At 38.6% G+C, this 23,530-nt stretch overlaps 1 protein-coding gene across 1 annotated transcript in view; it reads left to right on the top strand.

Annotated features, from left to right (window-relative positions):
* Nucleotides 1-23,530, top strand: part of NETO2 (neuropilin and tolloid like 2) — a gene marked incomplete at its 3' end in the record, with an annotated part of 29,029 nt that overhangs the window by 1,386 nt on the left and 4,113 nt on the right. The window contains exons 2-7 of the mRNA XM_031061308.1: nucleotides 11,461-11,517; nucleotides 12,968-13,108; nucleotides 14,932-15,180; nucleotides 17,276-17,320; nucleotides 17,410-17,537; nucleotides 20,010-20,238. Coding sequence (XP_030917168.1) covers nucleotides 11,461-11,517; nucleotides 12,968-13,108; nucleotides 14,932-15,180; nucleotides 17,276-17,320; nucleotides 17,410-17,537; nucleotides 20,010-20,238 — 849 coding nt within the window. The remainder of the gene's footprint in view (nucleotides 1-11,460; nucleotides 11,518-12,967; nucleotides 13,109-14,931; nucleotides 15,181-17,275; nucleotides 17,321-17,409; nucleotides 17,538-20,009; nucleotides 20,239-23,530) is intronic.

Genomic DNA, 23,530 nt, shown 5'->3' with positions numbered 1-23,530 from the left:
GGGGGGGACCCCTCGGCACCTCGGGCTTGGGGAGGGTCCCAGCGGCGGGGACACCTCCGTACCTCGGGTTTGGGGGTGTTAGGAACACCTCGGGTTCGGGGGGTCCCAGCCTGCAGAAAGGTGGGTCACAGTGGCAGCGACCCTACCCCGGTGACCCGTATATTCCCGAGACACACCGGCGGAATCCTACGCTCGTCTTTTCACAGTAAAAATACTCTCTGCTTTCGTGACTGTCCTGACGAGCTGCTCCACACTGTTCAGCTTATCACACTTGTTATCGGGAACATGGTCTGTTTTCAGTAAGGTTTTCATAAAATCAGTCACCCGAGTCACAAGCTACACGCTGACCGGTGTTTACCTGTGCTTTTGTTCTAGAGGCTTTTAAATCTTGTTTCTAACTTATTTCTGTTCAGAGGTAAACAACGGAGCAAGGCTCCTCATCCGAGTATTTCTTTGTGCTATTATTTATACAGCTCAACAATGGGCGAGGGGTTTCTGTTAGGAAAGAAAATCTTGATGTGGCACTTAACCTTGTGCCTCAAGAGATTATTTCTAGCATTCTGTATATTCTTGAGCAATAGCAGACTTGATGGGGATTCCAGTCTGTTGTTTTATTTTTTTTAATGATGATTGTTATTTTAAATTATTCTGTTAGGAGATGTTGTGACTGCATGCATTATTGAAGCCAACAAGGCACTACTGCAGAGTGGAGAATTGTTTAGTGTATACATTGATGTCTTCCCACAGTATGAAAGTTGTAAAGAAGTCTGTTTTAAATCCAGAATGTTTCCATGGGCCATAAAATCCCATGTTCCTGGCCTTAAGGACTTGATGTCTTTAGGGTTTCAAAAAATATTTTTCATTTATTAGCATCATAACTGAGAGACAGAAGATACTTGTTCTTAATAAATGTCTGTCTCTATATTGTTAACCATTCATTGAGTTTAGACAACGTAGGAACATATGGCTTACATGGGGAATACAAGGCATTTAGATTCTTTTTTCTACTGCCTCTTTTAAGTAACATATTTAAATATCAGAAGCCACTATAAAACAACCATAAAATACAACTGTTGTATCTACTACTTAAATACTTTATACACATGCAGATTTAATTACATTTCAAAAATATGTGATTGCTGCAAAATTGACTGTACAGGTTTTCCACTGAACAGACCCGTATATTTTTTTTATAATCACACTAGTGTCCGGGTAAAAAGTCCCTCTACAGGAAGTTTTTTGTATTATTCATAATCCATAAATTGCACAAAGCCATTAGTCAATAAGCTGTTAGTATTCTAAACGCATCCCTTGCCATGACTACAGAAACAACCTATCATTACTTAGCATCATAAACTCCCTTTTAGCTCTGCTTCAATAGAAGTCCTTACATAGTCCCATTATTACACCTAATCAGAAACAAAAAAGTATATTCCTGTAGATAGGTGTATAGATTCAGTTCCAGAAGGAAACTGCTGGGAATAAAATTCAAAGTAACCACCCATATTTTACAAATTGTATCTTAAATTCTGCATGGAAGCCCTACCTACAGTGGCAGTAATTTTTTTTTCTCCATACAGATAGCTTCATGTGCAGAACTGGGGGAGTTCTGCTAAACCACATGCAAAGTACTGTGAAGCTTAGTGTATCATGAGAAGTCATATTTTATTTAATACTTCTTAGAAACATCTTCTATTCTTAACAGAGAATGCATGTATACATTTCTGTCATCCACAGAGATTCTGTTTTGTGGCTGTTACCTCAGGGCAGAAAAGAGCCCCTCATACTTTGTGGCAGTTGGAATTTCTTATATTAAGCTTGTTCAGAGCTATTCATCTGTTCTTCCTCAGCTATCAATATCAAGGACTATTTAAATAAAACCTTAATGTAATTCTTTGTCTCTGTCTATAGTGTTCAGCAGAACTTTTAAAAGTCTCATCCTGAGCCCATCATCGTGCCTGGGTTCTTTGCTCTCCTCCAGCTCTCCCAGGCAGCAGTGCTGAGTGGCAGCGCTGCTGGAGCACGACAGCCCTGAGATTTCAGTGGCTGCAGCTTTTGCTCAAGTGGAGCCCAGCCAATGCCCACCTGCTTTCTCAGTGGGCTCTGGAACCTTTTGGAGGCCAAGAGCTTGCTGCTTTTGGGCTCTTGGAGGACAAAGCCTTTGCCTCCTCCTTCAGCTCTCAATGCCATCTTAAACACGCTAGAATCCTTCCCTAAGCCTGGCACAGCTTGCAAAATGCAACTGCTGTACAACAGTAAAGCACCATAACCCTCCACTTCATGAGAGAGAAAAGCAGCTGCTTTCAGAATAAAGCCATGCCCCTGTTAGGCTGAGGAAGTAAATATACCTACCTTGAATTTCCTCATACCTGGTGTTCCCCCGAAATGTGTTTGCTAAGGGCTTGTTCCCATGCTTCAAATATGCTCCCTCTTTCATTTCCATATGCTGGTATTTGATTTAAAAAACTGTACAAGCTGTCAGTTAAATCCTTCCTCTACATTAGTTTTGGTCTATTTCAGTTAATATATTGGATTAATTTAGAATGCCAAAAAGAGAATTCTCTAGCTTCTGACCCAGTAATTCAACAAGCAGCCAGGGGTAGAACAAATTACTGTTACATTCCCAACCTTCCAGTGGACTACAGAATTATTTCCAACTCCATCAGGTTGCAAGAATGTGGACTGCTATGATTTAACTTCCTGCCATTCTGCTCCAGCTCCTCATTTGCATTTTGGCATGATTTTAACAGTTAATTTCTCACAAACAAGTAGTGTTAGGAAGTAATGCTTCCTTCCACACAAAAGCTAGAAATTATGGCTGCCTCTTTCCAAAACCAAAAGGTGTAATAATGCCACAAAAAGCTGAACACAAGCAGAAAAAAGGTTATTCAAAAATCTCCTAATAGTTTCATGATTTGTTCATTGAAGCCAAAAGCAAATGTACTGACTGTAGAAGCTACAGTGACCCTACTGAAGGCAGTATCGAGTGAAGTCAGAATATTATTTTTTATTTAAACAGTATTTACTTTCCACCTTTTCTGCTGCACTGAAAAAAGTGAAGCTCCAAACTGCTTGCAGTGCTAAGCAGTTCAGCAAAAGTAACTCAGTAACTGCAGACCAGGATTCAAAAAGCTGCAGTGTTAAAAACAAGGCGAGGGTTTGGTGGTGTGTATTACACCTTGCTCTTCATACACATGCAAACTTCATATTCAAAATGCACCACCCTGAAGCATAACTTCAAATTCATTAACTCCCTCTTTTTCCTAAGACATAAGTGACTGTGGCTGCTAAAATTTTTACAGAACAACTTGGTTACAATTACATGGATATAAATAGCAAATTTCAGTGGGTAAATCATGTATATGGCTGTAGCCAGAGTATAGAATAACACTGGGTTGAAGCTAAAGGAGCTACTAAATTATGTATCCCTATGTAATGAAAAAGTTAAGATTTTCAGCATCTTCCTTAAGGTTTAATTCACAGGGAGAGATTAGACAGAAAAATTACCCTTGAAGTAAAACTTTATAAGCTATTCATCATTTATGAACCTGTCAGAAAGTCATAATTCACTGGAGAAATGAAGAGAGCTGCTAATTGCACATACTCTAGTACTTGTAGTTTACAAACAAAACAAACCCAGCACTAGGAGTATAACTTGTCTGGATTGAAGCAAAATTTTAGTGTCTTGGATTCAAGCTGAGATTCTAACACTGCAGACAAGCTTGCTGCTTGTCTGCCTTGTACATTCCAATTTGGTGTTTTTTTAACTAATGAAGCACTTACAGTCTAGGACAACTTAAACAGCTTGCTACCTTTAAACAGCTTGCTGCCTCTGTCAACATACAACTGGCAACTGCCACCTCAAATTACTGCAAGATATGGGGTTGGGTGAGTGTAAATTTTACAACAAAAACCAACAGGTAACTTTTACTGAAAAAAATCCACGTTTCTTTCAGATTATCTTTGTGCTTCACTCAGTTTTCTGTTATTACAAAGCTGACTCCACTATGCAGCAGGAAAGAATGGCCAATATGTTAAGAAATCATTTCACAAAACCTCCTATATCATATGGTAAAATTGATGAACACTAAGTTAAGTCTCTTTTTAGGGACTGAGAGTGAAAAGATGGAAAAGGAAAAATTGTAGTCTGTACATAAATTGTTGCCAGTCATGAAAGAATATAGCAGAAGAGAACTTTAAATACTAATTTTGTAATAGACATTCCAGAAATTATTTCCACTGAAAAGGATAGTATATTGCTAATAAATAAGAGAAGATAAAGAACTCTGGTATAATCTGATCGATTTTTAAGTCAAAAGTATCACTATCCAATTTCTCTAGGAATAAGCTATTTCTGGGAAAGATGTATTCAGAATAGTCATATGCAGCAGGATTAGCTCTTAGCTGTCTCAGCTAGAGGGAAGTCATCTGAACTTAGAAGTCAGTGTACATATTTTAATAAGGTTTTGAAACCCCTCATCAACATGGTTTGCACATGCAGTCTTCTCATCAGTCTCTTGCTGCACACAGCTTGGAGATGAAAAAAAAGGCTCTTCCATATAAAAAGGAAAGTTTCTATTTTAAAAATGAAAGCTATCATTATTCTGGCAGAAGTTTTGCTGGCAGACAGACCCAGGGATGGATTATAAGTAACAGGATGTGGAGCAACTGGTAAAATGAAGCAGCTCACAGCTGCTTATACATTTCTAATGGAGGACAGGATCAGAAACATTAAATGTTTTTAGCCAACCTAGAGGGGACTCTGTCACAGATCCATCCAAGCATGAATTGTTCTGGAGATGATTTTTATCAAAGGGATGTGGGAGAACTGCACTTACTTCCTGAATCAGTTAACCTGGTTTCTCTGCAGAGATAGAGTCCCAATTTGTTTCTCTGGCAATCTTAAAGAGAGGAATCCCTACTGGAAACAGCTGGAGTGAGATGAAACTGTTACATCTGAGAATAGACCTAAGTGCATTCAGATATCCTGCTGGCAGTTAATGGCTAACAAGATTTGGATCTTAGAAGGCATCAGAGTCACTGTTAATAGCTGGTGAAGCCCACTTCTGCTATCAAGGTTCTGTGAGAAGGATTAAAAATGCGTTGGCAGCTCCACTAGCATGCTCTGGGTAAGACTTAAACCAGCTAAAATATGTCTTGCCTGATGCACACCTTCATCTCTGTACTTTATTCGGTGACAATCCTGCTGTATGTTCCAATATGAGGAAACCACTGGAGCTGTTAATAGGATAAGTTGTAGGCAGCCACCTTAAATGCTCTTTGATACTCATTTTACCAATCTGCAAATGTTCTGTTGAGACTGCAATAGATTAAGGAATGTATACAGGCTATGAACGATAAAAATGTTTGGGATTCAAAAACTGCCATGTTTTCATCCTCAGCAACAGAATTGTTAGCCTTAAATACAGCAGCAACAGATGCAATCCAGTATTCCTTTTGTAAATTAACAAACATATAAAATGCTAGGAAGAGAAAGAAAAATCTCATTCCTTGAAATTTACAGTGTTTGTTTCTGAGCTAAAAATGGCTTGAATCCTAAAGCAGTTAATAAGCCTTTTGAAAGAAAAGGAGGTGACCGTGCACACAGAATTACATGAAATCCAGTGTCTGGACGCTTTACCTGTCTGTCTAAGTTGCACAAGTTCTTTACAAGACCACCCATCAGTCAATCACTCGCTTTGAATTTGTGCAGCAACTAATCCTTGATCAGAGTCCTTACGAGCAACCAAAACATGTAATTAATGTTGGCCAGAGAACAGGATAGGATATAATAATCATAAATGTCCCCAGCTTATTAATAGCTAATATTACTGTTTAGATGCATGAATAAAAAATGGATATAAAACCTGAAATACTGTGATGAACAGTTGCTGAAAGTAACTCTAATTTTAGTACACAGGGCAAATGAGGAGCTAAGTTTAAGAAGAATACACAGAAAAGGAACCATTCCCAAAAGGCAAAACAGAGTACATAATTAAGATCAAGCATTTGTTACTTTAGGCTGTATCTGCCAGAAAGAAGCAGGCATCCTGGCAAGATCTTCCAACATGCATGACCCGTGAGTTGCCAATTATCATCCCTCTGGACTGTGTGTGTACAAGGTGCTGCCTGATCCAAGGAGCAGAGCACAGAGATCCAATGAATCCTGCTTTAAGCAAAATCTGTCATCTTTATCCCTAGGATTCTGGCTACCACTATACTAAGAATGTGTAATACTCTAAATGATGAAGTCTTTATTTTAAAACATGGTGGAATGTTTCTCAGCTGTGCCTGACTGCTGCCCAGTTTGATATTCAGCTTGCCCTGCATGCATAGATCCCCCATTGTCATCACTGAAGACAGACACTGCTCTCAGAGCCACACAGCAAATCGAGTCTGGTGTCTCTGTGTGATGATCCCTAGAGCATGCAGAAAGAGCAGGGGAAAGATAGATCATAGGGAGCTCAGAGCAGAACTGTATCCCATGAAATCTGAAGAATGTGTTTTGCCATAAAGTACAAGCATATGTCAGATTTGCAGCCTAAAGCACTTGTTTATCTAAGCAACATGCTGATTTCTCAATATTGGGTTGAGCACCCATTTACTGCAAAACTAACTGTAGTATTCTCATTTTTAAAGTGAAGTAGGAGTCACACATTTGTGAACTTCCCTCTGTATACTCCAATGCAGAAATGCCTTCATTTTTCTTTTTTAACTTAGATTTACTTTCTAAAATTTAGGAAATGCCAACAAAGAACATCTTGACTTCTGCAAACAATGCAGTTTATTACACCAGTTCAGGGGCTTCTTTTATGTTATTCTGTAAGCCTACTTCAGCAACAGAATAGTAAGAACTTGAATTGTATGTTCAGTGTCTTCACTTTTCAAAATTTATACAGCTGTCTGCAGGCTATGTGATCTAAAATATTTAATGCAAAGAAGTGAAGAAAATGAAAAATCCATTCTTTTAAAAACAGACAGAAGCTGGCTGCTTCTTCTGTGTTTCTAGTTCATGCTCACACAGGTATAAACTATCAGAGCTCTAAATAGGAGTACAAGAGTGTGCACCATAATTCATGAAATACAAGTACAAATACCAGATTCATGAATAAAAGAAGCTCCTCAGTCTCTGCCTCAGTGTGCATGCTGCTGTTGGCTTAAGGATGGCCTCTTCTGCAGGGTACAGATCATCGTGGGGAAGCTCACTGTAAGGTGCAGAAGCACTAACTTTTATTACATTTAGCACCTAAGTATCTCTAAGTTCATAAGGTCAGTGTCCCATAGCTCAGGCTCCTCTGGGAGAATTCTCATTGTACTCCTCCAGTGGAAACAAACCACCCAGCTCTCCCCTTGAATCCCTTTGATATTCAGTTCAATCCTGCACTGTGCTGTTGCTTACATCAGCAAGCCATGTTCAAGTGGCATCTTTACTCACTACTTGTGCTTGCTGTACCATAATAGACTATGGAGCTAAGCCTAGACTTATCTTTCATCCACACTGAAGAGTAGTCATGTCAGAGAGATCTGAAAGAGACTTTAAAACAGGAAAAAAGGAGCAGAGGAATACTGTGTCCCATTTCAAGTTCAGGTGCACAATAACTATTTGAATTGCAGTTTATTAGAAATAAAAAGATCATTCTTCATCCTTCTGAAGTGCTACAAGACTGTTAGTGAAAGTGTTCAGTCTCTCATGTCTGTTCTAATTGCTGTGACTGTGTCCCTGCTGCAGCCCCAGGACAGTGGTTCAGCCCTAGCTCTCTACTGCACCAGCTTCCAGGATTTTTCTCTTCCCTAGACATCTTCCTCCATATGGATTTGTACTGTCCAAATTAGTCTTTCAGATTTGAAATTATTTTTCCAGGAAGTAGTATGAATTTAGGACACCAAGAGATTGCTTTGTTGTTTTTAAAATGCACACAAAAACGGGTTAATGGAAACAGTCTGAAAGGTCTCAAAATATCCTGACTGATTATTTTTTTCCTTTTCTTTTCATCCTGAGTATTCATAGACCTTCTTTACAGCCCCTTAACTCCTGTTGGCTTTCCCACATTAGACTGTGTCATGTCAGTGCACTCAGTTTAAGGCAATACTACCTCAGGCAATCCTGCCCAGTACTCTCAAGAAGAACAGGTAAGTCCTCCCCACCTTTTTGCCAGCAATGTCTCACTGATGAAGACAGCACACATCCAGACCATTAGCCAGAGACACCTCTTTTCTTTATCAGACTGTCAGCCAGGATAAAAGTGCCAAAGGAAGACCCTGGAACATTTGCTACCTGGGCTACTGAATGCATCTTAAGGGTTGTTGAGAGCATGAGGAGGATGGGCATTGCCAGGGAAGGGCAAGAACAAGGTGTAAGAGATTAAAACTGAAGAGGATGGAAAGGGCAGGGAACAAATAGAAGGTGGCCCATACCTTCCCAGTCATCCGTATAACATGACAAAAGGAAGACAGACAAATATTCAACCCCTATCTTCTGCAGTTGCCTGCATATCCATCCATGCTGCTCTGCAAGGAATAGGCTCTGTTTGTTTGCATTTACACACATACAGGACTATTTCTAGAAACAGCACAGCTCTAGTGAAAGCCAATCAGGCTTTCTGAGTTCCTTTTAGGGGGCTTGTTTCTTCATCCACATCAGCAAGAAGGGAAATCAATGGTTAGTGTAACAGAACATCTATTCTTACATTGTTTCCACCAGTACAATCACTGAAATAAATGTAGATGCATACTGAAATTTAAAAAAAATGGTGTATTGGAACAGTGGTAGCCATAGTAAAGAGCTGTACTAAATAAAAACCAAAGCAAACCAACAAACCCTCAAATTTTCACTCTTACTTGAAAGTGACTATTTGCATTCCTTTTGTTAGTCACATGTTCATTTCACTCACATTTCTCTGTGTGTTTGCTTTAAGAAAAGAAGTCAAAGCTCTTTTTGCATTTTGAGAAGCAGCATAAGTTACACAGAGCTTGCTCTGTTCTTGCAAAACAGAGGGTGGCACAACACATCTTTAAGAAAGGTGAATGCAATAGAACATACTGCCACGTGATTTACACAGGACTGGGGAAACTGCCCTTACTTTAACAATAAAAGTCAACATTGAAGTGTTGCACCAAAACCAGTGTAGAAAAGAGATTGACAACTTTATAACCACTGTCAAGATTCTCCGTTAGGGACAAGTGATCTCAGGAGTACAAATGCATTGGAAGTTCATGCAACTCATAAACTCAGATTTTTCAGTGTACAGTTTAAACAGAGAAGCTGCAAAAATAAATTGTAAATAATTGTGGAATAATATCATCTATGTAAGGAATAGTAAAAACTATAACCAGCTGAAAACTAATGTCAATCATATGTTAATAAAGATGGGATATTTGTTCATTTGCTTTAAAGACTAGTGAACATCCATAACTGAATACCAGTAATGGGTCCTAGATACTTTCTTCTGAAGGAGGAATTTTCAGTCTAGGGTGAGTCAGTAATGATTAGCAGCATCTGCTTTGTATTTGGATAATGACAGATAGTATATTTTTAAGTATATTAATATTGATGAAAATGCAGAATTATTGCAAAGATGGAAATTGAAAAACGGCTTAAATCTTCACCTACTCTAACATAATCCTTCCCTAAAAATCAAATAAGCTTCTAAGAACATAGCACTTGTTTGCAAGACCCATATGGTATTTTAGAAAACACCCACAGCTATGAACTGACTTACACAGGAAAAAGCAGTTGTTGGTGAGGAAAGTTTCAGAATGAAACCCAGTCTACTTCTGTATGGGTAGAGAGAAGAAAAGGCAGCAGAAACATACAAAATAAAACATAAATGCTGGATGGACACTTTCAGGAGCAGACTTTGATTCCTTTAATCTTTTCCCAAGATGATATATCCATGCCAGTGTTAGAGGAGCATCTGGATGAGTTGAGTCAAGATTGCTGTGGTTCACAGTCAGTGCATGCTCACTCTGCAGCTCCAAAGGGCTCAAAGTCCAACAGCAACACAGGGAAAAGCACAGATGGAAAAAATGCCATTTCAACTGAGCCACTGAAATGCCTGAGCAACAAGGCAGGAAGGCTGGGAAAATAAAATTAACTTCTTGAAAGTGACAATATGACAATAAAATTCTTGCTGAAATCTCTTTTTTGCCCTGCAGTGCTAAGGCCATGCCTGCCTGACAAGTAGATTAAGAACATGGGAAGGGCCATACCAGGTCACATCAAAGGTCCATCTTGCTTGGTATCTTCCTTTACAGAGATATAAAAGCAGAATGAGTATAAAAATACAGCAAATTATATTTGCCCCAAATACATCCCAGACTTCCAAGAACTTATGGTTTAAGGGGTTTCTGAAATAGAATTTTCTACCTCAAGGATGCATTATGAATTATGTGCATTAAAAAAAAAAAAAAGAAAAAAAAGAGAAATCTTTGTTTGATTTGAACATGCCACCTGCTTGCTTTGTCTCACACCCCCTGGTTCTCTACTGGAAGAAACAAGCAGTAGTTGCTCAGTTCTCTATCTCAGTGATACTTGTGGTTTTGGAACTTGTGTCCTATCTCCCCCCAGCTGCCTTCTGTCCAGGGCAGTCCAGGCCTGCTTAGGTAGTTCTGTAAGAGATGTGGCTAGAATTTCTGAGATACTCCAGATGCAAATGGAAGCAAATAGAAGATTTGAAGAGTGGCATATTAATTTACTCTATTTTGTTCTCTTTCCCCTTCCTGGGAATCCTAAACAATTTGAAGTGACAAAGTTGACAAAACATTTAAGGCTGCTTTAAAATTGCTGATGGACTGTGGAATATGGAGTTTTTCATATGGATGCTTCTTGGGTGCAGGGAATGTGTAAATGTAAAGGAAAGGCCAAAAGTAAAAGAGCCAGAAAGGAAGGAAAGAAAGAGGGAGGCTGTCCATCTCCAGAATGGGCATCTGCCCATTTTCTACTGCCTCATCATTTGCAGAAATCACTGGTATTGTGTGGCAGCATCACAACAACCACTCTTGCAAGCACAAATCTGTGAAATCTATGGAGGGGTTAAGACCATTCAATGTCTCCTGTGGTCCGGATTAATTTCTTGGAAGCTGGAGAAGTCTTTTGCACACATTATGCAAATAGAGTTTTAGGATAAATATGATTCATTATAGCAGTGAAACATCTTGTTTCAGGATATAAAAGTTTTATAGACAACAGATACCATGTAAACTCTAGAAAATATTCTTAGAAGTCCCCTCAAACAATGAATTGCTGTTCTCATACACACTTTCTTGAGGAACCTGGAAGAAGGACCAGCAGTGAACATAGACTGCACTGGTTTCATAAGTTGAAATTTTGGTCAGTAAGTTGTTTTGGTCATAAGTTGTTTTGGTCAGTGATGCCAGGATTTGCATGAACTGGGACTGCAGAAAGTGGTCTATAACTTTGAAGAATTACTGATGTTTTTCCTGTCCAATTTCTCTCATCAGTGTTGCTTGTAACAATCCTGGTAGTGGAAGGCATTGCCGTTGCACAGAAGACACAAGGTACAACTTTAGTTTGATGATTTTCTCTCAAAAAATGGAAGTTTTATAACTTTTAATTGAGCAATATAAGTGAAATGAAATGTTTGTATTCAGATATGAATAGCTCTTGAATTACCAATATGAACTGCAGGATTTTCCATTTTCCCCCATTTGCTGCATTTTGTCCCAAATGAACAAAGCCATGCAGTCACAAAGAACATGGAAGTTTCACTTTCCCAGGTAAAGTTCTACAGTTTTAGATGTTAGAGGTGGGAAAGAAACCACCACAGAAATTCATGTTTTCTGTATCTGACAACAAGCTTTTCAAATAGTCCACCCACAAACATTTTTGAAGCCTGCTGAGTGGGGAAGGAATCAATTGCACAAAACTTATTTTTTCATATGTGGGATTACCCACACTTAAGAGAGAAGAATTCCTTGAACTGCCACCTACAGAATTTCCTTGAAAAATTTCTGCAGAAGAGAGAGAGTTTTCACCCCCATAAATCAAAAGGCTGTCAAGGTACCAGTGGAAGGTGATGTAATTTACTGGAGGCATCTAAGACCTGTACCAGCATGGTACAGGTCTCACAGGTCTGCAAATTAAAACTGTGTAAATATAAATAACACTATGAGTACCCTGTGAGATTTAGGAAATACCTAGCTGAAAATACATATCCTATGTCTTACTCTCTCCAATTCTCTGGATACCAAAGAGAAGGGCCAAAGTACTTAAGAATGTCAGAGATTCCCAACCTCATCTCCATGGATGAAGAAATCTGAACCAAGCTCTGTGAATGATCCAGCAGGAAGAATTACCTTACTAAAGTGCATCATCTCAGTCACAGAACACATTTCCCTGTACATCCAGAAGAGGAGCTGTGATCCTAAATGAGACCCTTAGCTACCAGGGCAATTTAGGAATTTCATTAACTACCATTGCTGTATTTAGTGTATTTGCATATTGAAATTCATTCTGTTACAAACGTCCTGCATTCCAACAAATTACTGTAAATAGATATCCCACCTTCCTCAGCATATTCTGGAATCAGGGTCAAAACCAATGAAAGCTGACAAATATTTCTGATTATATTTACATAGAAATGGAGATGACATAACTCATAAAATAATGGTATTGGCAGCTACTGCGACTATTTCACTTAGAAAGAAGAGTATCAAAAACCTGAACTGAGTTGGGTAAAAAAAAAAAAATTACTCCCTCTCCTTTCTAAGGATCTCTGGATATATTTGATATTAAAAAACTGTGATTTCCTTAGGATATATCCCACTACAAAATGAAACATAAGATTTTCTTAGATAGATATTAATGAGAGCCTTACAAAAGGGCTTGCAACCCAAATAAATTACTTTCTTCTTTATAGGCTATGTGTCATGCCAGAATTTTACTTTATCAAATCTGCAGGCTTGCAGATCACTTATTTGATCTTTTTTTTTTTTTTTTTTGCTTAAGGTGGGCAAAACATTGGAGTGAATCGCATTCCTCCCACCCAGTGTGACAACTGGGTCCGGACCAGTAATGGAGGACATTTTGCTTCACCAAACTATCCAAACATGTACCCACCCAATCAAGAGTGCATCTACATCTTAGAAGGTACATGCTTTATTTCTGCTTTGTTTTGCTGTAATCTTGGTGTTAAATGGAAAATCTTGAACTGTTAAAACTGTCATCTTACCCTGCTGTAAAGTATTGCATGGCCATACTGGTAATATAATGAATTCTGCAGTCATTTACTTGAACAGGAAGCTAAATTTTCTCTCTCTAGTAATAACAACAAATAAATAAGAAATGCAAACATTAAGAAATTAGCTATGTAGAATAAGACATATCCTCACAGGCAGGAAAAGGAACAGCATATCTACTGTAATCTATGAAGATATGGAATTAGTAAGATAAAAATTGTAGCTTGTTACCTTAATATCACTAATAATGGATTGCAAAAGATGAAGGCTATTTCACACCATGCTGTAATGTTCTATCTCACCAGCAGAAAACCTTTATGCTGTCCTTCATTAATAAAAAGATATATCTGGCTGCCATAGCACTGTACTAAAAATACAGAGATTTGTTAGCACTAGTGAGGTCACTATTAAAATAATGTGATGAGGACAAAAAAATGTCATTAACTAGAATAAAACCTTATTCCAATGAGAATATCTTAAATAAAGGCTGCAAGACTTGAGACACTCCAATTATTTTTCCTCTTATTAGAATGCACCCAAACCCCACTGAAGTCAGCTAAAAATATTAGCCAGCCTAATCATCAGATTCATATCAATTAATTGAAATATTTCAAGTAATGAGGTTTGATGAGTTTTTATTTGTAGAGCACAGCAGTGGTTCACAGGCCCCTCCTTTTTGCTTGTTTCCATGCACATCTTGGTTTTGCACCTTTCCTGCCCAGGAGTGCCCCAGGGAGCAGCCAGGCTGTCCTGCTGCAGGGCTGGGGCACAGGAGCAGCTTCCAGCCCTCCTCAGTCCTTCCACAGAAACACTCTGGGTGCCTGAGAGGGGCCAAGGCCCTCCAGAACTTCTAGCCAAGATCTGCTCCTTCATGCAGAGCACTGCCAACATTGCCAGCAGCTCCAAATGCGTGTAGTTCTTGTGAGCAAGGCAGAAGGTCTGCTGGGAGGGTTGGAGATGCCAGAGAAAATCCTTTTGGCATTCAGGACAAGCAGGCAGGGTGTGATTCCTCAGGGCTGTCACTCCAGAGCCAGCCAGGATCAGGAGGTTCATGTAGCACAGCCGGTGCCAGGAATGAGGAACACTAAAGCCATTCATTCACACAGGAGAAAGTTCTGGGATGCAAACCACAGGTGTGAGAGTCAGGACTTAGGGTTCTGATCCCAGTCCTGATGTTAGGCTGCCACAGGCTCACACTCACCAACATCTGTAGCCACCTGCATATCACCGGCATGTATGAAGGACTTACACGTCTCTGAATATTCTAATAAAAGATGTCTTCTGTGAAAAGATCTACAAATTTGGACTTTATGTTTAAGAAATATTGAGTAGTTCTTCCTGTTTCCCTTTTCCATTCTTTTCTGCATAGCTCAGTGTTTTGTCCTTTTTAATGTGTTTTGCTTTCACAGAATACTTGTTTAATTTATATGTTAATATTTAACCTTGTTTGAATACCTTTGTATATATGTTCATATCTGTTATATGTGCTGCATTAAATTAATGTGATTTCTGAATTTTCAACAACTAAGATGAGCAAGCAAAAATTTTGTATGATTCTATGCAAAAGTAACTTTTAGAAAATATTTTTGTAGCAGACTGTAGATGTGTTTTGAGAAGTTTCCAGCTTCTTTTTTATCCTGCTGTTTTGGAGGCCTGTGTCTTCATTAATTCATGTCTTTGTGTTTTTTATCAAGATCTTCATTTAATCTTTCGCTCAATTTTTTTTATGTCTAGCTGCTCCACGACAAAGAATTGAGTTGACCTTTGATGAACCTTATTACATAGAACCCTCATTTGAATGTCGGTTTGATCACCTGGAGGTTCGAGATGGACCTTTTGGGTTCTCCCCTCTCATTAATCGTTACTGTGGTCTGAAAAGTCCTGCACTAATTAGATCAACAGGGAGATTTATGTGGATCAAGTTTATTTCTGATGAGGAGCTGGAAGGAAAGGGATTTCAAGCAAAGTACTCATTTATACCAGGTAAAGATGTCTAAAATTCTGATGGAGTAAATGACTATCTGCTCCCATTGAGCTCTGTGGGTGTGTTTGTCCTCTCAGCCTAGAGCTGCATTTGAGCATGGGCACTTACAGAGGCACGGTGACAATGTGATAGCCACAGTCTCAGTCCTGCTAATCCTACAGGGCACATGGCTAAAAACACTTGGGGAACCTTGACTGAAGGAAATTACAGGTCTGTAGTTTGCTACTGAGGAAGACAGTTGAGCTTGTTCATGCTGAAGTCTTCAGCAGCACCCTTCTTTATTTCTCTACTTGCGCCAGCATCACCAGTGGTAGGAAAGGAAAAACAACGTATACAAAGAGCTGCCTTGCTTCACCAGCCTCTCTTCTGGGCTTGTAAGGCATGGACAAAAACACCTGAACCAATTTACAATAGCACTCCAGGCAGATGCAAAAAGTTTTAAATCTCCATTCTGAAAACCCAGAGCAAAATCTGCACAGTCTAAGCATGAGCTCTCGGTAGACTGGATTCCCTCAACTCTAGGGCTCAGACAACAGAGCTGCTCTTTGCTCAAAGTGCTGTGTAGTTCACAGGTGCAAAGGAGAGGACAATGTGCTGACAGTGCCTTTAGACAAACAAAAATTACATCTGCTCTGTGGAGCTAGTTAAACCTGGCAGGGCATCCTTCTTACATGAAAACTTGACCTGATGTCCTTGTGCAGTGCTTGACTATTGTATTCATAGATACTACACGTGTAGTTATCAGCATTTTATTGTCCTTTGGGACAAAAGGCAATATACAAATGTCAGCTCTACCACTTCGACAAATGTATACACAAACAGAACTTCTTAATTTTATCTTCACCCCTAGAGCACATGAAAACACAATTCTTGATTATATATTACTGCTTAGGGATTTAGACTCAGAAACTTCAAATTAACATGGTGACCAGACCATTGGGAATTACACGATAAAATGTTTTCACAGGGACAGTACTTATGCATTTTGCGGAGTCCATTTCCAAAGCCATTTATTTCATCAACATCACTTTCAAAACTAAATTACCATAGTTGCAGGCTGGAATTTTAAATATACATTTAAACTCTATACTATTTTCACAATAGATTACAACAAATGAAGGACAGATATTTTTCTTTTCCTTCCTCTTCATTTATATGAAGTGTGGTAAAATATTTTACTGTTTTCAAAATGAAAGGGAACATATGCACATACTCCTGCTTCATAAAAAAATCAGCTTGCAAAGAAGGTTGAAAACCTTGCAGAATTTTGGATACAGTGATCATAGATTTTCCCTATTGGTAAATAAAAAGAGGAGGACAAAGAAGGCATGTTCTGAACTGTGCTGAGTCTTAAGCTCAGGATTGAGGCATTCTAGGGGAAGTGATAAACTTCCTATAGAAAAAATAATTTATAGGATCACAGAAAGAGCCAAACTCTGAACCTTCATTTGGAAAAGAACTTTGTACCAAGCCAGTGTGCACTTTTGCATGAACTAGGGCTTTCTTTGCATAGAACAGCGTTTCCTAAACCATGTCTAGAGCTGTTCTGTGTGGCCTAATACAAGAGATAGATAACCCAGGGAAAAGCACCTTTAGGATTGAACAGCCTTCTTCCCCTACTTTCTAGAAAGCAGTTAGCAATTTCTAAGTGTTGATATATTCTGCTAAGTTCAGTTCAAATTGTTCAGAACTACACAGACAGCAGTCTGATAAAATAAATCTAAATAAGCTTTTTGCACAGAGAAAGATCCCCTGTACTCTTGTGGAGCTCCAGTGGTTTCAGTGAAAACTAACACAGTTAAATTCAGAATATAATGTAGGAACAAAATACTGAATAGTAAATTTTGGTGTTATGCCAGAAATCGGAGCTGTCAGGGTAGAATTATGTTTTTCAGATAAGGTCAATCTTTGTGGAATAATGTTCTCATCTTAAAAAATTTTGTCTTTATATGCTCCAGTTGATTCAGTAAACTTTCTGGCAATTTTTTTTTGTGACATAATAAAAAATGGACATAATCTGCAGATAATACTAAAGCTTGAAGTGATTCTCAAGCACTTATAGCCCTTGTGATTCATGACTTCTTTCTATTACAGATCCTGACTTCACTTACCTAGGAGGTATTTTAAATCCCATCCCAGGTATAGTATTACAGTAACCATTTCTTTATACATGAAATTTTAAATTAATGTCATATTGCATTTGACAGCAAGGTCTATCTTCTCCCTAGACTGCCAGTTTGAGCTCTCAGGAGCTGATGGAATAGTACGTTCCAGTCAAGTAGAACAAGAAGGAAAAACAAAACCAGGACAAGCAGTTGACTGTATCTGGACAATTAAAGCCACTCCAAATGCTAAGGTAGGTTTAGTTCATATAATTCAGTATATAATGGGTTTCTGTGGCAGCAGCAACAGGTAATGGTCACTAACTGTGATTTGCATCATGTTGTACTTTACTGAAGTGAGTCATGTAGCAGTGGGTTACGAAATCCAGAGAGATAATTGTTTCTGAAATTAAATTTATATAAGTCCATAGTGCTGGCTTCCTATTATTTGAAGCTTTGAATACCAAATAACTGTGAGAACTGTTTAAGCAACAATTTTCAGGGGCATTTGACTTGGATCCTGATTTTATTGGAAGACTGCAGGCAAAAATGCTGGCTAACATCTTCAGTAATTTCCAGTAAATCTCACTGCCGAAACGGAATGTTTTGCCTCCAGTGGTTCTATTGGAGAATTTGGTTCTGTTCAAAGTCAACAGAACATGTGCCTGCTTCTCCCATGTAGCTCACAATCCTGCACCTTGAAACCCACTTTCATCAGCAGTCTGAGCTAAATGGAAAGGCTTTACCTAGTTATGCAGAGAGCAGGATAAAATCCTGTTCACAACCCCAAAATACAATAGCTAAAGCCTGAATCATATTAGTTTCAGAATAACATTTGTTAAATATGTTGCACAGAAGAGCACATACTTTTCTCCATAGAGCATACACATCTTTAATTTTGCTTCTGCTTACAGATGCATAAAAATTAAAAAATATTTTGAAGCAGTAGCTGCCAAGATAACAAATCTTTCCTCTGCCTTCTTACACACTCCTAACACTTAACTAACCAGCCCTGTTAACCACCTTGCAAGTGCATTCTAAAACAGTAATCAAAAAGATGATAAGAGGACAAGACATGAAAGAAATTAAAAGTCCATTAATATATTTGAGCCTTTGAGGAGGTGAGTCAATTCCCAAGAGCCCTATACTAGTCTAAGTAATAGACAAAGTTCTTCCAGAAACAATAACAAACCCATTTTCTCTCTACATTGCCATTGAGTGCACCAGGTCTTGTGCTTAAGTATTTTAATAAATTATTGAATGTTGCCAGAAGGCAGAGTTATACTTGGGTGAGTCCTGAAATTAGATCATCATCCTAAATTATTGATTTAAAACATTACAGAAAAATAATTCTTAGCATTCTGACAGTGGTTTCTCAAGCTTCAATTCAGGCAGAATTATGATGATAAAATCCATTAGATCTGATACAGTGCAGTCTCTTGGGAAAAATAAGCACTGCTCAGACAGCCCCAGTGCGGTGCTCAGATAGTCCTGGCAGTGGTGCTCAGACAGCCCCGGTGCTCGGACAGCCCCGGTGCGGTGCTCAGAAAGCCCCGGTGCTCAGACAGCCCCGGTGCTCAGACAGCCCCGGTGCCGGGGAAAAATAAGCACTGCTCAGACAGCCCCAGTGCGGTGCTCAGATAGTCCTGGCAGTGGTGCTCAGACAGCCCCGGTGCTCGGATAACCCCGGTGCGCCGGGACACGCAGGAGATTTCATGGACAGGGGAGCAGCACCTCGGGCTCCACCTGGGCACATGGCTTCTCTGGCAGCACGATGGCTATCTGAGAATTGTAAAAGTGTAAAATGGCCTTTGCAGCATGCTTAAGTGACTTGGTTTCATATCTCAAAATTTTCAGAAGAATTTGGAGAATTCCAATACAGCCATTGAAGATTTTCAAAAGCCTTTTGATGTGTTAATGTAATTTTAACTGAATTACAATCTTGCACAAGTTTCCTGCTCCAGCAAAATAAATTATTTACTTACTCTTTAAATACCATCCCAATCTTCTAATTTCCTTGCTGCATATGCTCTAACACATATGCTGCCTTCTCTTGGATTAGATTTCTGCTTTTAGAAGTATTAAGATTAGCTTAAATTCATTAATTCTTCCTACACAGCCAGCTTACTTCTCTCTCATTTCCATTTTTATTCAAATTACTCCTGACTTCATGGTTTGTGTCTTCCATAACACAGCTATGGTTCAGTAATTAGCTTTCATTCTGAAGCAATAAATTTTAATTTCCTTATTTTACTTCAGAGCTTTTCTGACTAGACTCCTTCCCCTATATTTTAACATTGTTTTTATGAATTAGAAAGAAAGGAAGGAGAACAGTCAAAATACTTTAAAAATTATTTCAGTACATTTATGCATTCCTTATATCTTTTTCTAGAGAAACAGACTTCACATTTAGCAGAACTTCTTGGGTGTTTCTTCACCAAGTGTGTTGCTTTGTAGTGTTTTTCCAAAGGGAGCAGAAATAAAGTAAATTTTTAAATAAAGATTGTTTTGGGGAACAGGGAGAAGTGAAATGGATACCCAAGACAAATGTCAGGTAATGCTTCACATGGACATCTAATGAGAAAATCTAAGTTTAAAAGTGTTGTGAATTGGGAATTACATCTATGTGTAAGGGAAGAAAACATCTTACTCAAGATTTGCTAAGAAAGAAAACTCTCCTCTCTGTATTTCTTCTCCTAAAGACACTGATTCCTCTTTTCTACCAGATCTACATGCGCTTTCTGGACTATCAAATGGAGCACTCCAATGAGTGCAAAAGGAACTTTGTTGCTGTGTATGATGGGAGCAGCTCCATTGAGAACCTGAAGGCCAAGTTCTGCAGCACAGTGGCCAACGATGTGACGCTGCAGACGGGGACGGGCGTGGTGCGCATGTGGGCCGATGAAGGCAGCAGGCTGAGCCGCTTCAGAATGCTCTTCACCTCCTTTGTGGATCGTGAGTACAGCTAAAAGGGCCCATTCTCCTGGTCAAGTCTTTTAGGAAAGTATCAGCTGTATAGTAAACAGCAGGAAAACATGAAAAAGGTTGTTTCTGTTTCCTTCACATACTGGCAGGTAAATTAGATAATTGCTTTATTACATTTTTAACATGGTTGCTGAAGAAAAGCTTTCCTGCATCCTTAAAAGGTTTATTTTCCATTTGAATTCAGCAATCCTGCCTTAGGCTACAACCTTCTCACAAAGACACATCCTTCCCTACAAATGAGCACAGACTTATTTCAAAAAGACAGCAGTGGGACTGAAGCATTGCTTTCCCACTAGTGCCCAGTTCCCTGCCAGACACCACAACAGGCTCTTCTTAAGGCCACTCTGGATGTTCAGAAGAGTAGAAAACATCCCTCATCCTGTAAAGTCTTGCTCTCCTTCCTAAACACAGCTCTATCTTCAATTGTAGGTCTGGACCTACGGCCCCTCCAGCCAAGCTGCTTCCTTATCCTCAGCTGCATTTGGCTCTAATGGACCCCACATGTGCTCCCTTAGCAAAGCCCTGTCATGTTGCACAATGATAGACAAGTGGTTAAATTCAAGTTTATTTAAGAAGCCTGTAATTAAAGCTGAGTTGTAAATGCCATCTGGATTTTTGTTTGGATTCCATAGCCTGGGTTAGTCTTTATTCTCATTGTAATTTAAGATGTTTCTTGAAGGCAGGTTTTTTGTGAGATTTTTTTCTTCTAAGGGCGTTGTACCTGAATGAAATTTTGTTGCCTCACATATTTACAGAGGACATCACTGTCCACACTGCAGAACGATTGCACTGCCGTTTATATGGCACTAAAGCAGACTGAATTCAGAACTGCAGAGCAGATCTGAGATACATGGGGAGAGCTGAATGAAATATTCCCATTTCAGGAAGTCAGACCTATGCTGGTGCTAAAGGTTTTCAAAAAGTTCTGCTTGAAGAATAAATAGTACAGATTTGCTGACAAAAAATAGCTTTTCTGACAGAACATGTCTGTAGCCAGTCCTGAATGAGATCCTGATCACTAACTTGCACAAAAGTTCAGGTTACAGGTAACAGGTAGACTGCACGTTATGTTCCATAAAACAGTGAATTTTAACATAGGAGAAAAGCTACTTTTTATAAAACAACCTTTCTAAAGTAACAATATGTATAAGAGAAATAGATTCTGGCTTACTTTGAGTACATGGTAGCAAGGAACAGTTGCATGCTTCAAGATAGAATATTGCTTAGTCTACAGGAAGCATTTAATAAGCTTTAGATATTGAGAATTTAAATAAATGTCAGTTTTAAGAACAGCTTGCAAAAATTGATAACTGCCTTTCCACTAGCTTTTATTTCAACACAATTATTAACATTGGTGATAGTGCAAGTTATTCTAGCTTTCAATGTATAAAATGCTATGAACTTTGCCAGGGAAATTGTCTATTTATATTATAATTATTGGAGTGGGTTTTTTGTTGTTGTTGAGTTTGGATTTTTTGGGGGGAGTAGGTTGTGGGGGGGGTTAAATGCAAGATATTGAAATACTAAATCCTCCTAAAGGCAGATAACTTTCCAAATTTATGAGTTCAAAGCAACTCAGAAGTCATTGGCAGAAGAACATCTGCAAAGGTATGTGGTTATTGTTATTTACCTGAGATACTGCCTTCCTTGGGTAGGGTCATTGAAAAGTATGTGGCTGTAAAGTGTTTCAAGTATTTTTATATAATCTAGTCATAAGCAATTTTTCTATCTGAAAAAAGTGAATCGAGGTTATCTTATTTTCAGATTGTTAAGCTATCTTTCTCTTCTACCTTGCTAATGATTTGTAATTACATGAAGCCAACCATGAAAATGATCAATATTTCTGGAAAGATTTCCATAAATGAACTAATAGTGCATGACAGTCACCTAACACACACCTAGCACTGTTTGCAGGTTTGACTAAGTAATTCAGCTAACAGCAATGTGAAAAATCAATGTATTTGATTCCTGGCTTGATTCAATAGATGAGTAATGCTGGATACAAAGAACACTGTGAGCATTGCACCACTTTTGGGCAGCTGTTATGAGAAGAGCCCAGCTATGTCCTTGGAGTCCTAGGCTAGAATTGATCAACCATTGTGACTTTTACACTTCAAACTCCCCAAATAACAAACAAAAGGAAAATGAGTCCATTTGTCCCATCTTCATGAACTGTGAACAAAAGCCATGCCCACAAAAATTTAAAGGGACTACACAAACATGTAACATAGAGACTGTGCTGGCAGATGGAGAAGCAACAGCAGAATTCATCAACCAGATACAGAACTGTAAAGAAAATTCACCTCTTCAGGGAAATGAGAAGGAGAATATGTTTAATATGTTTATATTATGGCATAACTGACAGAACAGGCCTGATCTCAACTTTCCAAAGGAGTGATCCTGTTTTAAAGCAGTGCTCTTCAGGCTAGAGCTGCTCTCCAAACAATCACATTCTCAACTCACTTGAGAAAGGAAGTGATGTGATAGTTACTGTTACATTTTTAAGCACTGAGATTACATAGATAAACTGTTCCAAAATACCCTCTATGTTCTGTATTCATACTTGCACTACAATTAAAGCAAGTTCTTGTATGGAACTTCTTGCCAGATTGCCAGGGTTAAGCAGCAACAGCAAATACAAAAGCTTAAAACCAATGAGTGTAGGTTACCCAGCTTCAGTGGAGTAAGCCATGGAAAGACAATAAGTATTTAATTGAGGAATGCAAAATGAAAATTAAAGGTTTGAATGTTCTTTTTTTCTTAGGCATAGCTCCTCTTTTTGTCATTGAGATTCTCAAGCCTAACAGAATGACTAAGTGAGAAATGCAGTGTTCAGGAGCAGTCATTCCCTCTGCTCTACCCTTTGAGTTTCCTGAGATGTTTCAGAGAATCCAGACTGCTCAAGAACACATTCTTTCTGTGAAACCAAATAGTAGAACGTCTATCACACATCTTTGCTGTTTAGTATATAACTGACTTCATTAATAACAGACATTTCCGTCATAAAACTACCACATTACTGAAACAAAGGAAAACAAATTTCTTGGTTTCTTGGTGCCCTGAATTTATAAATAATTCCCTACGTATATGATACAACACCCTGAAAAGAATTATTACTACTTTCTAGTATCTTTTTTCTTATGTCAAGGAGCTGTAACAAATACTCAGAAAAACATGGGGCAGCCTTCTAGTTAATTTTATTTCTTCAAATTTCTGACTATATATAGATAGACACATACATAAAAAGCTAAACTGTACTCTC

Source organism: Geospiza fortis, unplaced genomic scaffold (genome assembly GCF_000277835.1).
Source record: "Geospiza fortis unplaced genomic scaffold, GeoFor_1.0 scaffold79, whole genome shotgun sequence".
NCBI classification, from domain to species: Eukaryota; Metazoa; Chordata; class Aves; order Passeriformes; family Thraupidae; genus Geospiza; species Geospiza fortis.
The sequence above is the reverse complement of the archived record's forward strand: the minus strand, read 5'-3'. Positions and strand labels throughout refer to the sequence as shown.